Raw genomic sequence first — 12,350 nt, 5'->3', positions numbered from 1 at the left:
GAAGTTCATTCAAAACATACAAGAAATTGATTTAAGTGGAAGGCAGATTTGGACCTAGTATGGGGGGAAAAAAAAAAAGGTGTCATTTCATCATGCTCACTGGGAGTATGGTATAATTGCACTGATTCACCTACACTATTCGTTTTCTGTGAACACATTTCACTCTTCATTTGTCTACATCTGCACAGAGAGGAGCACTTTCAGCCAGAAGTCTTGTCCTATCAAATGCCTGTGAAGGTGGTGGCCTGTGTGGTGCTCCCCTCAGTAGAGGCACTGTTATTTGACTCTTTCCCTGTATGAAGGGTTTTTTTCTGCCTTTCTCTTTCTCTACTCATGGCATTATTTTTTTCCTACTTCAGTGAAACAGATGAGCAGGAAGACAGTGTATAAGAATATCCTTATTAATACACTGTGGAGTTCACTAAGTGTGTTCCCCAGTTCTGATTACAGCAGTAAGCAATGCAGATTCCATTAGAACAGTACTTACTGGAGCATTGGCTGCATACTTCCCTCAAATGAGAAATGTCCTGCCCAGGTTTCGCTTCTTAAATGCTGCTCTTCAGGCCTGCAAGGCATGTTCCAGTGGGGCAAGTGCAGCAAGTTCACTGCCCCAAAATGCTGCACATACTGTAAAGAAGTAGCTGCACAACTGCTTTTTATAAAAGACAGTTTAGAACTCAATTGTCTCCTCTGTCCCCAAATCATAAACTAGTAAATCAGACCGCAATAAATAGAAATCGTATTACTGCAAAAATCTGTGCTTTCTTGGTCTGCTTTTTGAAAGGCCAGGCTAGCATTTCATTTGGCAGCAGGGAAACTTGCTTGGAGTCTGAAGTTCTATTTGCCAAGAAACTATCACCCAAAAGGAAATTCAGACTGTGGCTCTGTTCCTAGCAGCGATTCTGGCCTCCGCAGGGTTTTACACCTGAGGATTTGGCAGTAGCTTAGGCTCAGACACAGGGCAATCTCACCGAAATGGCTACTTGCAGCTATATGATGCTTACTGCAGTGGGGACCTTGTGTAAATAATAATAATTCTGAATGACTGACATGGGCCTGGAGCAACAAGACTTGAAGCCTTTAAAAAGGACATTGCTGCTTATGAAATATTCAAACAGCTAAAATAGCAACAGCAGTCAAAGCTTGAGGCTATTGCCAGGAGAAGAGTAAAAGCTGAGGACGGTGGCCACACAGTCAGCGACCAAAACTGGGGATGTCTGAAAAATGGCTAAATGATGGAGAATATATTTGCTTACAACCCAGCTAATATGCACACTTCTGGCAATGTGCTCCGTTAAACCTGCCTCTCATCGAGGCTGATGGGGATGACATTACCTGACCAGAGGGGCACTGCCCATACCTGAGGGCCTGGCAGTGATCACAGACAAGCAGAGACTGTGGAGAGACTTGTGAAGGAGATGCCTGGATGACAGGAAACACGAACGAGCAGTTGAATCAGGCAAGATGACCCAGACTGCTGCTTCGGACAGATGTCTGCCCTGGATCATCAGAAGAAGCCAAAACAGGCTGTAGTAGAGGCCACAGAGTAACTACCCCTCAGCAGTTGGTACACGGCTGAGGAGGGCTACGGGTCTGAAGGGCTGTGATCCCCCAGTGTACACTCTGGGCAGTCCTGACCTCAAGATAATGCTGCAGTAGAGCAGTGCAAGAGAGCAATGACCCTTTGATGAAGAAAGTGCACTCCTTTTTATGGGATTTCAGTATTTTTAACTTTTTTTCCTCTGCCCCTGGGTGCTGCTCCACGCTGAACGTACTGCTATAGCGAAAGTCAGAGCAGCTGTAGTTTGGGCAGATGCACCGTGGCTGGTTGTAAGCAGGCTGGGAGTGAACGCAGCCAGCGGCATGGCCGGAGCTGCACAGCGCTCAGCACCAGCAGACATTTGCTGCTCGGTCAGCACAGCGACTCGTGCTGCTGCAGCTGTGTACCCTCGTACCAGAGCTGCCTGGCTTTGAGACGGAGAGGCACAAAGAGGCTTCTGCCAAGTTTTCTCTTCCCCACATACTACTATGAATATTTTTGTCATGTTTTCTCCTGGGGTGAAGTATGTTCACCGTCAGTGTTTCTCTGTGCATTTTGGTATCCTGTTAATGATTATAATGATCACGATTTAATAAATAATAGTTCTTTGTTCTTCTGCTAGCACATTCCATCTAAAGATTTAAATGTGCTTGATAGGACTCAACTAAATAAGCTTAGCAGTTTTATTCCTTACAAAGTCCTTTGACAGTTAAAGGTGCAATGCGAGGCTTGAGTCTGATTATTTGTAAAATGACCTTTATGGAAAATAGAAGGAGAGTTGTTGGTGGCTCAGTGCATGATAATGCAACACAGAAATGGACTTGGAGACCTATTTCCCCCTCCTCCCCACGTGACCTGCATAGACGTCTGTGAAACAATTAGGCCTGCCTATCTGTGCCGACTAAATGTCCATTCCCTCCCCTTCCTTCCGTATCCACTTGCACAAAGGGTTAGGAAATCCATCTCTGATGCTCTGAGATTTTCTGCTCTTAATTGAATTCATGCAGGCATGTGTGTGCACTATGAATGGGAAAGGATGGTTGGACACCCTGAGCATCCTGTCTGTCTCTCTAGGATGGAATATACTCATCACTGTGGCATGAGAACATTGTTCATTGCATATAATGGGAGGTTGTCTTATTCTCATGTAATCTGGCGTAAAAAAGACAATCTGTCCCTTTGTTCCTCTATACCTCTAAAAGCTGTAAAGGATAAAATTTGATTTATGTGGAGTCCTTGAGACGCAAGATGTGCTTTTGGAGATAAGCAGGAACAGGTCCATCCCCCTCTGGGTTTTTGTTAACCTCTCTGTGTTTTGGATTCCAAAGTGCCTGGGTTTGTCTTTATGTTAATAATGCCTTGCATAGCACCAGAGGGTTTTCAGCACAGGACAGATACTGGCAGTTCCCAGCAGAATTGCAGAGGCAATTGGGATAATGAACTTTCTTGTTGCTTTCAGTAAAGTATTAGCTTCCCATTCTGAAAAGCTTTAGAAATGTGTTCTTTTGTTTGAGCTAGTGATCTAAACTCTCAGACCTGTACGTTCATATCCTGGCCACAGCCCCCTGTCTTGTTTCAGGAAGCTAATGCCCGAGAATACACAAAAGCAGAGCCTCCCATAAGCCCAAATTCATTCTTTCTGCAACAAGCTGCTGTGGTTAGAGTACTGCTGCTGCTGCGCAAGACAATCATGTCTGTGGCAGGGTAAAAGCCAAATTCAGTCAGCATGGGAATTTCTGCCTACAGAGCCGCTGGAGCCTTCTGACAGTTAGGACTGGCAGACGTGTCTCTGATACGGCCTTGCTCTTTGCTGTTTCAATTCAGATCTCAGAAGAAGCCCTGTTTTTACCTTCTAGAGTTTCCTATCCTCTGCTGGCATTTCTGCTGTGACTTGACTTGCTTTGTCCTGCATATAGAATAGCATGTTCAAGTTAGCTGCCAGGCACCTCAGGTTTGTGGGAACACAGTAGCATGCCTAGTGAGCCATGGTATTCTACTCAGAGGATGCTCTGGGTAACCCCAGCCTTAAATCCCTGCATGGCTGGGGCAGATGTTATTTACTGTCACTGCTTAGAATCATTGTTTTGTAAAAAAAACAGAAAAACTGTTGGTAAAATATGCTTCTTAGCTTAAGAGTGGCATGGATAGAGAACTGGAGATAAGGGAGCATGTGAATGGGATATGTAAGGAGATGAAACTTTCAATTTGCCATTTATCAGGTTTATCTCAAATAAAGCAGCAGCTGTTTAAGCATTAACTAAAGGGAAAAGAGAGAGAACTTTCTGCCCAGGTGTTCTGTCTTGCCTTACAGCTATTCCAAAATGGCTACTGGTTTTTATTCCCCATAAGCCACTAATATAATAAGAGATTAAGAGATAATCCAGCAATTAGTGACAAATAACAGGCCCCAAACCTGTTCCTGTTTGACAGACCAGAAAGTAATCTGTTTGAATTAGCGTGTTCCGCATGTGTTTCCTCACCTTTCCAGCTCTAATCTGAAGTGTCAACACATGAGGAAAACCACTACCGGAGCCTACCCTGTCCGTGCACACTGATGCAGCGTGTTCCCTGCCGGGCTCCCCAAAACAGAGCTCCTGGCCGTTCCGCAGCTGCAGCAGCATCCCTCACTTTGCCCCCAGGCAGGCCAAGCAGCACCACAGTGAGACCCCTTGATATGCCTGAGGTCTGTCAGCCCTTCCCCGGGGCAGGGAGAGGCTCTGCAGATGTTGCATTTCTGCAGCAGGGATGGGTGTTCCTGTAACTGTTTGAGCATCATCCCCCAGTCTTAGACCCTTCACCAGCCTCTTGCTGTTCAGTCGCACAGTCCCAAGAGGTGCAGCAAGTTGGTCCAAGCTTGCAGCACTTGGAGTTTGTGTTGCCCTGTTGCAATGTTAGTGCTGCTTTCCAGAAATGCAGATGTTCGCAGTTACACCTGGTTTGCTAGAAACAGTGTCCTTCCTGGGTAAGGGCAGGAAACAAATCCTTCCTGTTGGGAAGAGCTGAGCAGAAAGCAGAAACCCCTGTCTGTCTGCTGAGGCCATGCAGATGCGATACGCTCCATTAGATTAGGAAATAAAGTGGTGGCTTGGGAGCAGCAATAAAGAGATTCCCTCCCGTAACAGGGTCTCACAGGATTAAATAAGCCTTATGTTAATGTTTTGTGGACCAAGAGGTAAATCGCATGTCTGAAGCAGGCCAGAGGAAACCTGGAATTTAAGACAGGACTGTTTGTTTTGAGGATGTCTGGGTGGGGGTCCTCACTGGATGTGGCCCTCGGTTATGGGGTAGTTAAGCTCCGAGTTGGCTTGTTCTGGCCCCCTGGTATCAGTTCAATTGAAGAAACATAAATGACTGTTTTGCTGTTCTCCTGCAAGCTCCATTACACTTCGTAGGCCACTGTTGTAGCTGTTATTGGCAGTTTGTTGCCTGGTCTGTACCATGTCGGTGCTGGTTAAAATTGTGTCCTCTAATCACTGGAAATGGCTGACTGTACTGTTGCACTGTATAATGCCACATGCTGTTCTCTAATTTGCAGTGTTTCTGCTGGAAAGCAAATTCCTCCCCCCACCTTCTCCTTCCCTATCAAAAATGTGACTCATAAGCAGTCTTTAACTATCAAATCCACTTCTGTATTCTCTCAGCGAGGGTTCGATTACAGCTGATACGCCACAGATCTGTAGCTGGAGTGAGGTCACTCCTGCTAGAGAAATAAGATCTCCTTTGTCTATAAGGAAAATGCAACTAACCTTCTACTGTCTCTCCCGCAGGAACAAAAACTGGGACCTGCTCAATTCTCTCTGGGTGTTTTTGTCCTTCTGATTTCTTGTCCATCTCTCACTCGCAGCACAGTGTACCAATAAGGCTCTCCCGAAACTGAGCCCAGCTGAGACTGCGCATGTCTGTCACTTGCCTAATACCTCTCTGCTGCATTTAGCTCTTTGTTTGGAGAGGGGGAACGGCTCTTCATGATAGAAGATTTTCCATCTTTTGGAGCATTTCTTTCATACTTGATAAAATTCGGATCTACGCACACGCTCTTCCCAGTGTGTGGTCAATGGGTTTAAAGTGCCTTTACCATCATCTTGATAGCTGGAGTGGGTGTGTGGGAGCACAGCAGTTTGTGTGATGGCTGGAGTCCCTTGCTCTGTGTGTGTGCCTGAGTGTTTTGCACATGTAAACGTGTCTGTGCTTCCAGCATCTGGCCCAGCGCGGCCGCCCCTGAAGCACCCTCCATGTGAGTATGTGAGGGACATGCAGTCCCCTCCGCCCTGTACCGAGGAGCAGTGAGCGGGTCAGGGAGGCAGAGGGGCCAGCCCTGCTCCAGGCCAGAGCGGTGTGAGTGCGGTGCACTCTTGTCCATGACGTGGAGTGGTGTGTGTGCAGGTGGGAAGTCGTGGCTGACCTCTGTAGTCTTGTCTTGTCGTTTCAGTGGTGTGCGGACAGATGAAGCTTGGCCTGTTTTTACTCTCTGTGTTTTTCCTTGTCTTTTTTTATTCCCTCCTCATCTTCATCGCACTCTGCCATCAAACAAAACAAACTTTCATCTCTCAGATCAGCGAGAAGGTTGGTCCTTTTCACTTCTTATCCATCTACAGTACACCACGTCAGATGGGACTTTTCCAGTAGGGAGAGGAGAGCCATCCCCAAAAGTGGGGGGGGGGCCTACAGACTCTGGCTCCCTTCCAGGCACGGCCACAGTGTGCCTGATGAAATCTGCTTACTGTTTGCTGTGACTCTGGTGATGGCATTGATATTTTGCTTGCATGCCTTTGTTGCTTGAGATTTAAAATGCACAAAATATATTTTGCATGCAAATGCCAGCCAGAGTGTTTTTGTTCAAAGGGAGGGTGGGAAGAAGTGCATGCTGCTGTATGTCGGGTTCTTCTCTAACCCATTACTTGTGCTAGGTGCCAATACCTCTAAACTGATGCTGCGTTCTGGCCAGAGATCAAGAGCGGTCTTTGGAAGCAGAGACCACAATGGTCTCCAGTCCCCTCACAAGTTGCTAGGGAGAGTGGGTTCCTCAGTTTCTCCTGTAGCTTTAAAACTTTTAACTTTCTCTAGAGGCAAAAAGCTTACTTTTGATCTCAGCTGGAGAACGCAGCATGCTGCCCTCCCTTGCCACAGGGCAGCAGGGGCAGGTGGCTGAGAGATGCAAGGGCCTCAGGCTGAGGCAGCTTCCCTGCTCCTCGGCAGTCCCTGCTCTGGGGGTGGCCAGTTCTCTATGGTCAGACAAAGGCCCTCTGCATGAGCAGGTCTGACTCTCCTTTATTCCCTGGGGCTGAGGCTTTCTCTTGCTGGCAGGAAAGCAGGGAGGTCTGGCAGTGGCCCTGGCCTTGGCTAGGATGGCTCAGAGAGGCCCATGTTGGTGTCCACAGGAGCTGGTAGCCACTCAGAAGAACCTGATTGATGCTTTGCTCTGCTCTGTCCTGTTGCCCTCAGAGAGCCAGAGGTGAATAAAGGACAGTAGTGAAAGGCAACTCCAGCTTTTAAATTAAATATAGCTCCAGACCTGGTTTGAGGCACTCATGATTTCATGCTGAGAAAAGCTGGTGTTTTTGGCAGAAGTCCTGAGCTAGTTTCCAGAGATGACTCCTTCACCGAACAGGTACCGTGCAGGTCTGTCCCTCCACACGGCACTGAAGGAGAGGGATGCTTGCAGCAGCTCTTCAGCCCAGCACTGCTCCCGGGTGGCACAGGGAAGAGACCCTGGCTCCTTTCACGTGTGCGATCAGGCAGCTGTGTGAGTTGATCTTATAATCATCATTGGAACAAGTTTTAACAAGTTGTCATAGCAGTTGTTCCAGTACACTGACTTTGCTCCCATTCTCTCCCTGGAACGTGCTCTCATTTAGATTGTACTGAGGCACGGGGCCCTTGTTGTTTACCCTCTAAAAATAGATTTCTTAGAGGGTAAAATTACCTGAACCCAAGACAATGATGAGAAATGAGAAAAAGGAAGAAAAAAGAAGAAATTAAAGCCAAGGCCTAAAGCCTTGCAGATTTCAGTGAATTTGGAGCACCGCTGTGATGGCTCAGGCACCTTTGGAGAATAAACCTTTGACAGGGCACTTAAACGTTTTAGCCACATGGTTTAGCTGAGGGGAGGCAGCTGAGAATGGTTATAAGCCAGCAGGAGTGGATAATTTCTCATTCTTTGTGTCGACCCCTCCTTCCCACCCCACCAAAAATACCCACGTACACAAATATTTAATGTGAAGCCAGAAATTAGTTTCTAAATATTCCATTGGGATTTGCCGTGCTTATAATTTGTTTGGCACTGATAATTACATCTTACATTTTTCCAGCTTTACTTAAAACTGTGTACTGCTCACCCATGCATTTAATTATTGCTCTGTGACTGCTACAAGGTTATTTATTAACGAGTTATTTTATCTTGATACAGTGGATCCTTTCTCTTATTCCCCTCCTTAATGTTGTGTTATTTTCATCAGAGAAATTTCAGAGAGTGAATGCAAATTGCATAGCTCCACAATCTTGCTCTCCCTTACTTTGCTATTAGTATGTCAGTATGCTGAATGCTGATGTGTCTCCAGTGCTGCACCACTGTAATGATATATCCTCTTTTATACGTGGTTGTCAGCGCAAATAATTAGACCTAAAAGTTATAGCTGAAATATAATCCAAAAATGGCAAGGCCCTGTTTTGGAAATTGTCTATAAAATGTCAGCACTCAAGGATGCATTGGGAGCATAAATAGTACAGCATTGTTTGAGCACAAGATTAGACTGTAAATGCAATTTTTCTGGTTCCAATTTTTCCTCTCCTGCTGTTGATTCTGTCAATAGATTGTGAGACTCCAGCAACTGCCTTTCCATTTGAAGTCCTTCCTTAAAATGATAGTGCTAGGGAGAGATGAAAAGTGTCTACAGATGAGTAAACCATGCAGACCAATGATCATGTTTGAGGATATCTCCTAAATTCACTCCTTCCCAGCTGAGGAGGTGGTTCTTGAGGAAGGCGGGAGTTTGGGGCAGGGTAGCAGTGCGGCAAAGGCAAGAGCACACTCTGTGCACCAAGGATCCTCCAGCTTGCCTGGCTGGAGTACGGCAGTCTCACCTTCTCAAAGATGTGCCACTGCATCACTCTCTACTAGTCACCCCAGTTGGGAGGTTAGAACGCAGCCCTCTGAACTTGCCTTTGCTGTGCTGGGGGCCAGGGGCAGTGCTGCTCCTCCTTCAGAGCGAACGGGGCGTCAGACTGTTGTCGTTCCTTCCTGCAGAGGAAGAGCAAAGGGGAGAGGATGTCAGGACAGTGATGCAGGACCAGAGCATCTGGGATTGCCTCAGAGAGGAGTGGAGAAGTGTGCAGAGCACAGGCTCCATCACCATGTGGCAGCACCCAGTGAGCCTGCCATGGGGCGTGCCAGGGAGGGGGAAGATGAAGCCCAGAGTTAGACAGATGCCAGGTAGGCACGGTGGAAAGAAAACACAGAAGCAAGAGCAGGCAAGTAGAGGTCCCTGCATCTTTGCAAGCTAGAGTGAGGGCTGTTAGCATTGTCATTTGCTCAGCTGTACTGTGGCCAAGACGGCCAGCAGGGAAAAGCAATTTGATTTCCCCTTCCCTAGCAGCACCGTGCAGTTTTGGAAGCACGGGCAGTCCTCCTGGCACTGTTTTGTTTCCAGCAAAGCCTTGCTGTATGCCAGCAGTGTCTCAGCACACAAGAGAGGGGCTAAGAGCACCGGTCTGTGAGCCTTGAGCACTCATGCCCAGAGCTCAGAGTCTACAACTCTTGCAGACAGCAGCAAGGAGGGGGGGGTGGGGGTGGGGGTGGTCCCTGGTTCTCCGAGGAGGTAACATCACCTTCAGAGGGAACCTGAGATGTTAGGAAACAGCCACTCCCGTGGTGACAGGAGGCGGGCAATCGATTCATGCTCTTTGCTCTCAAGTCAAGGAATGTGCATGTTGATGCATGCTGAATTATTAACATTTCTCAGTCTTAACCTTTGTGGCTGTTGTGTTGCCTGCTCCCCTCCTTCCTCGCCACGGCCCCTGCAGGGAGTGGGGAACCAGTCTACACGCTGTCCTTTCTCCCTGTCCTGTGGGATCCAGGGCACAGGCTCAGGTTGCGCCGCACTGCTCACCGCTTTGGGGTTTCACTTCACTTCCCAGGGAACACTCTCTATGGGGAGGCGTGCTGAATCGTGGGGCAGCACAGAGGCCTTACAATGCCTATTCTTAGGATGAATGACAATGAATCTCATTTTTGACAGTCTGCTGGTTTAACTAAACCTCTGAATTATACTATTGTCCATTGAAATCATTTTAATATTCACAGTAATTTTCCCTGTGATGTTCTTGCAAAACCTCCAAACCACCTTCTCTGATCTTTATCCAAAAAGAAGATTAAAAAAAAAAAATTGCAAATTCTTGTCAAGAAAATTGTAATAAAAAGGGAATTTTCATCGCTGCGATAAATGAAGAACAACAAAATTTTCTGCAGCACTTAAGGTAGCATCATGGGCTGTACTAGCCCATGTGATTTGACTTGTAAATTGGACAGAATTCTAAGAATGAGGAGTTATACTGATTTAAATTATTACCAGACTCTTATGCTAGAAAAGCAAGCGACTTAAATCGCTGGCTTGAGCCTGAGGAATGTGTTGATGGTGCTCTGCAAGCTGCTATGAGAGCTCTGCCAGCTCTCACTAATGCTAACTGACAGCATCTCCCCTTCTCCCTCCGTACTGACTGGGACAAGAAGCTGCCAATTATCCCCCAAGGGGATGGGAGGCTGATGGAGCCCATCCCTTCCATTGCACGCACTCCTGCCAGAGCACTGTCCAGGCCAGATCTCTCACCAAAGGCATTGCCCTGACCCCCATCCTGCCTCCCTTGTTGAGAGCTGACCCCTACGCATGGCATCCCCGTTTAGCAGCTGCAGTGCCCTGGGCACTGCTGCTCTCTGGTGCGGAGCAAGGAGCCCATCTTAGCAGCTCTGCCGGTGTGCTAACGAGGGGAGGCCAACTCAGCCATTCTGGGTTGCAAAAATACACCGCAGAGGCCTGTTTACCTGTTGCCAGGCTCGACACCTGAGGCCCCCCACAGCTTCCCAACGTGCCACAGGCTGCGGTGTGCAGGAGGCATGGCCCATGTCAAGGTTGGCAGTGCTGCAGCCTGCCCACCCTCTTGTACGGTTTGATCTGTAGGAGAGTTTTACTCGCCATTCATCCTTTCTGTAGGCACCTGTATGCACCAACCACCTCTGCTGCTCTCCTGTGGGTAGGACGGGGGGAGGCCCTTCCCTTCACCCTGTGAAGTGCTGCTGAGAGCCGCCAGCCCCTTTGAAATGCATCGGAAGGAGCAGTAGGTTCTTGGCTTCCCCAGGGAGTGATGACTGCAGCGCCCACAGGCACTACCTCTGCAGAACACATCAAGGGGGACACAGCACTGATGGGGCTCAGCATGGCCTCAGGAGCACCCTGAAAGCAGTGCTTGACACAGGGGCACAGTGTGGGGTGCAGGCGAGTCTTCAGCGAGCTGTGCTGCCTCTGATCTCACAGGGCTGGGAGTGAAAATCTGTTTGTGCATGCTGGGCACTGACCTTGCTGCATGGCCTCTTGTCCTCCAGTCTCTTGTCTTCCTATGTCCCTGTGTGCAAGTTCCTGTGTACTTTCCCTCTCCCTCCCCTGTCCTTGCACTGCTTTCTTTCTGACTCTGTAGTGGCCTCTGGTGCCTGCCAGCCTGTTTGCCTGGTGCATGTGTGTGAGTGCTCTGTGCACACCTATGGCTTTACCTCAAAGTTTGCTCTTTATTATTTTAATACAGTCTGGGTGGGTGGGTTTGGTCCTTGGATGGGGACAGAATTTGAACAGCTACCTGGAAAAATTCGACGTCACGTTCATTGGAAAACAAAACCTGACCCTTAATGAATGGTGCTGGGATGCTTTGGTTGGAAATACACACCATCATGTTGAACCATTGCCATGTCCATCAGGTTAACTCCGTATTCTCATGACTGTGTAGCACTTGAGTACACTTTCAGTTCTGTCTCGTTTGGGGAGCTCTGCCCCGTCAGTCAGGTAACGCCTCACTGGCAATCGCTCATGTAGCTATTGATTTGAGATTTAATAATTGATTAAAAGAAACAACCAGCAAGACTTTGGATTTAGACATTAAAAAACAAAAAAACAAAGCAAGTTATCCTTCCCTTGGCTGGTAAGGAGCTAATGAGCCCTGTTTTGTCACCGAGACGATGTGTAGTACACACACGATGTTGACAGTATTGTCTAATTTATCACGAAGTCTTAGCTCTGTTGTACATGCTAGCGTGGGGGCTTCTGTGTTCAGTCTATTTCTGCAAGCCTGTTGGTTTGGGGATGAATCATCAAAGAGAGCACTAGTGAAATTTGATTTGGGGAGAGTCAGCTTGGCAAGCAGAGCTGACACCTCTGTGGTTTGTCGGGCTGTCAGCAGCTTTACCGTCTGCGGAGACACCGTGGTGGCAGGAGCCAGGTCAGCAGAGCCGTGTCCCCCCGGAACCCCAGTGCCCGTGGGGCTGGTCATGCCAGCGGCATGTTGTGAGCTGGCACTGCTCAGGCTCCTGCCCGATTTCCGCCTGCCCCCAGCGCTGCAGCTGTTCGCTGCTCCGCCAGCCCGATGCACTGATGGAGGAGCGTAATTGGCAGGGAGAGCCGGTCAGTCGTGAACCCAGCTGATGCTCTGGGGCTGCCTTTCTGGTGGAGGAGGTTAGAGGAGGGCAAGGCTGCTGGGCAGGACACGTTCAAGCAGTTTCCCTTTTTAACTACAGACTAAAATGAGCTTGCCCAGAGGAGACAAAGATTTACCG

At 48.2% G+C, this 12,350-nt stretch overlaps 1 protein-coding gene across 19 annotated transcripts in view; it reads left to right on the top strand.

The window, feature by feature from the left end:
* PTPRF (protein tyrosine phosphatase receptor type F) overlaps positions 1 to 12,350 on the top strand; it is a 389,874-nt gene that overhangs the window by 300,212 nt on the left and 77,312 nt on the right. Inside the window, exon 10 of one of the 19 annotated variants that reach the window (XM_074906377.1) lies at positions 6,092 to 6,103. The exons of the other annotated variants lie outside the window; for them this stretch is intronic. Coding sequence (XP_074762478.1) covers positions 6,092 to 6,103 — 12 coding nt within the window. The remainder of the gene's footprint in view (positions 1 to 6,091; positions 6,104 to 12,350) is intronic. 19 annotated transcript variants of the gene reach the window in all.

This window comes from Athene noctua, chromosome 5 (genome assembly GCF_965140245.1).
Source record: "Athene noctua chromosome 5, bAthNoc1.hap1.1, whole genome shotgun sequence".
Classification (NCBI taxonomy): domain Eukaryota; kingdom Metazoa; phylum Chordata; class Aves; order Strigiformes; family Strigidae; genus Athene; species Athene noctua.
Note: the sequence above shows the minus strand (reverse complement) of the source record. Positions and strands in the feature narration are given on the sequence as shown.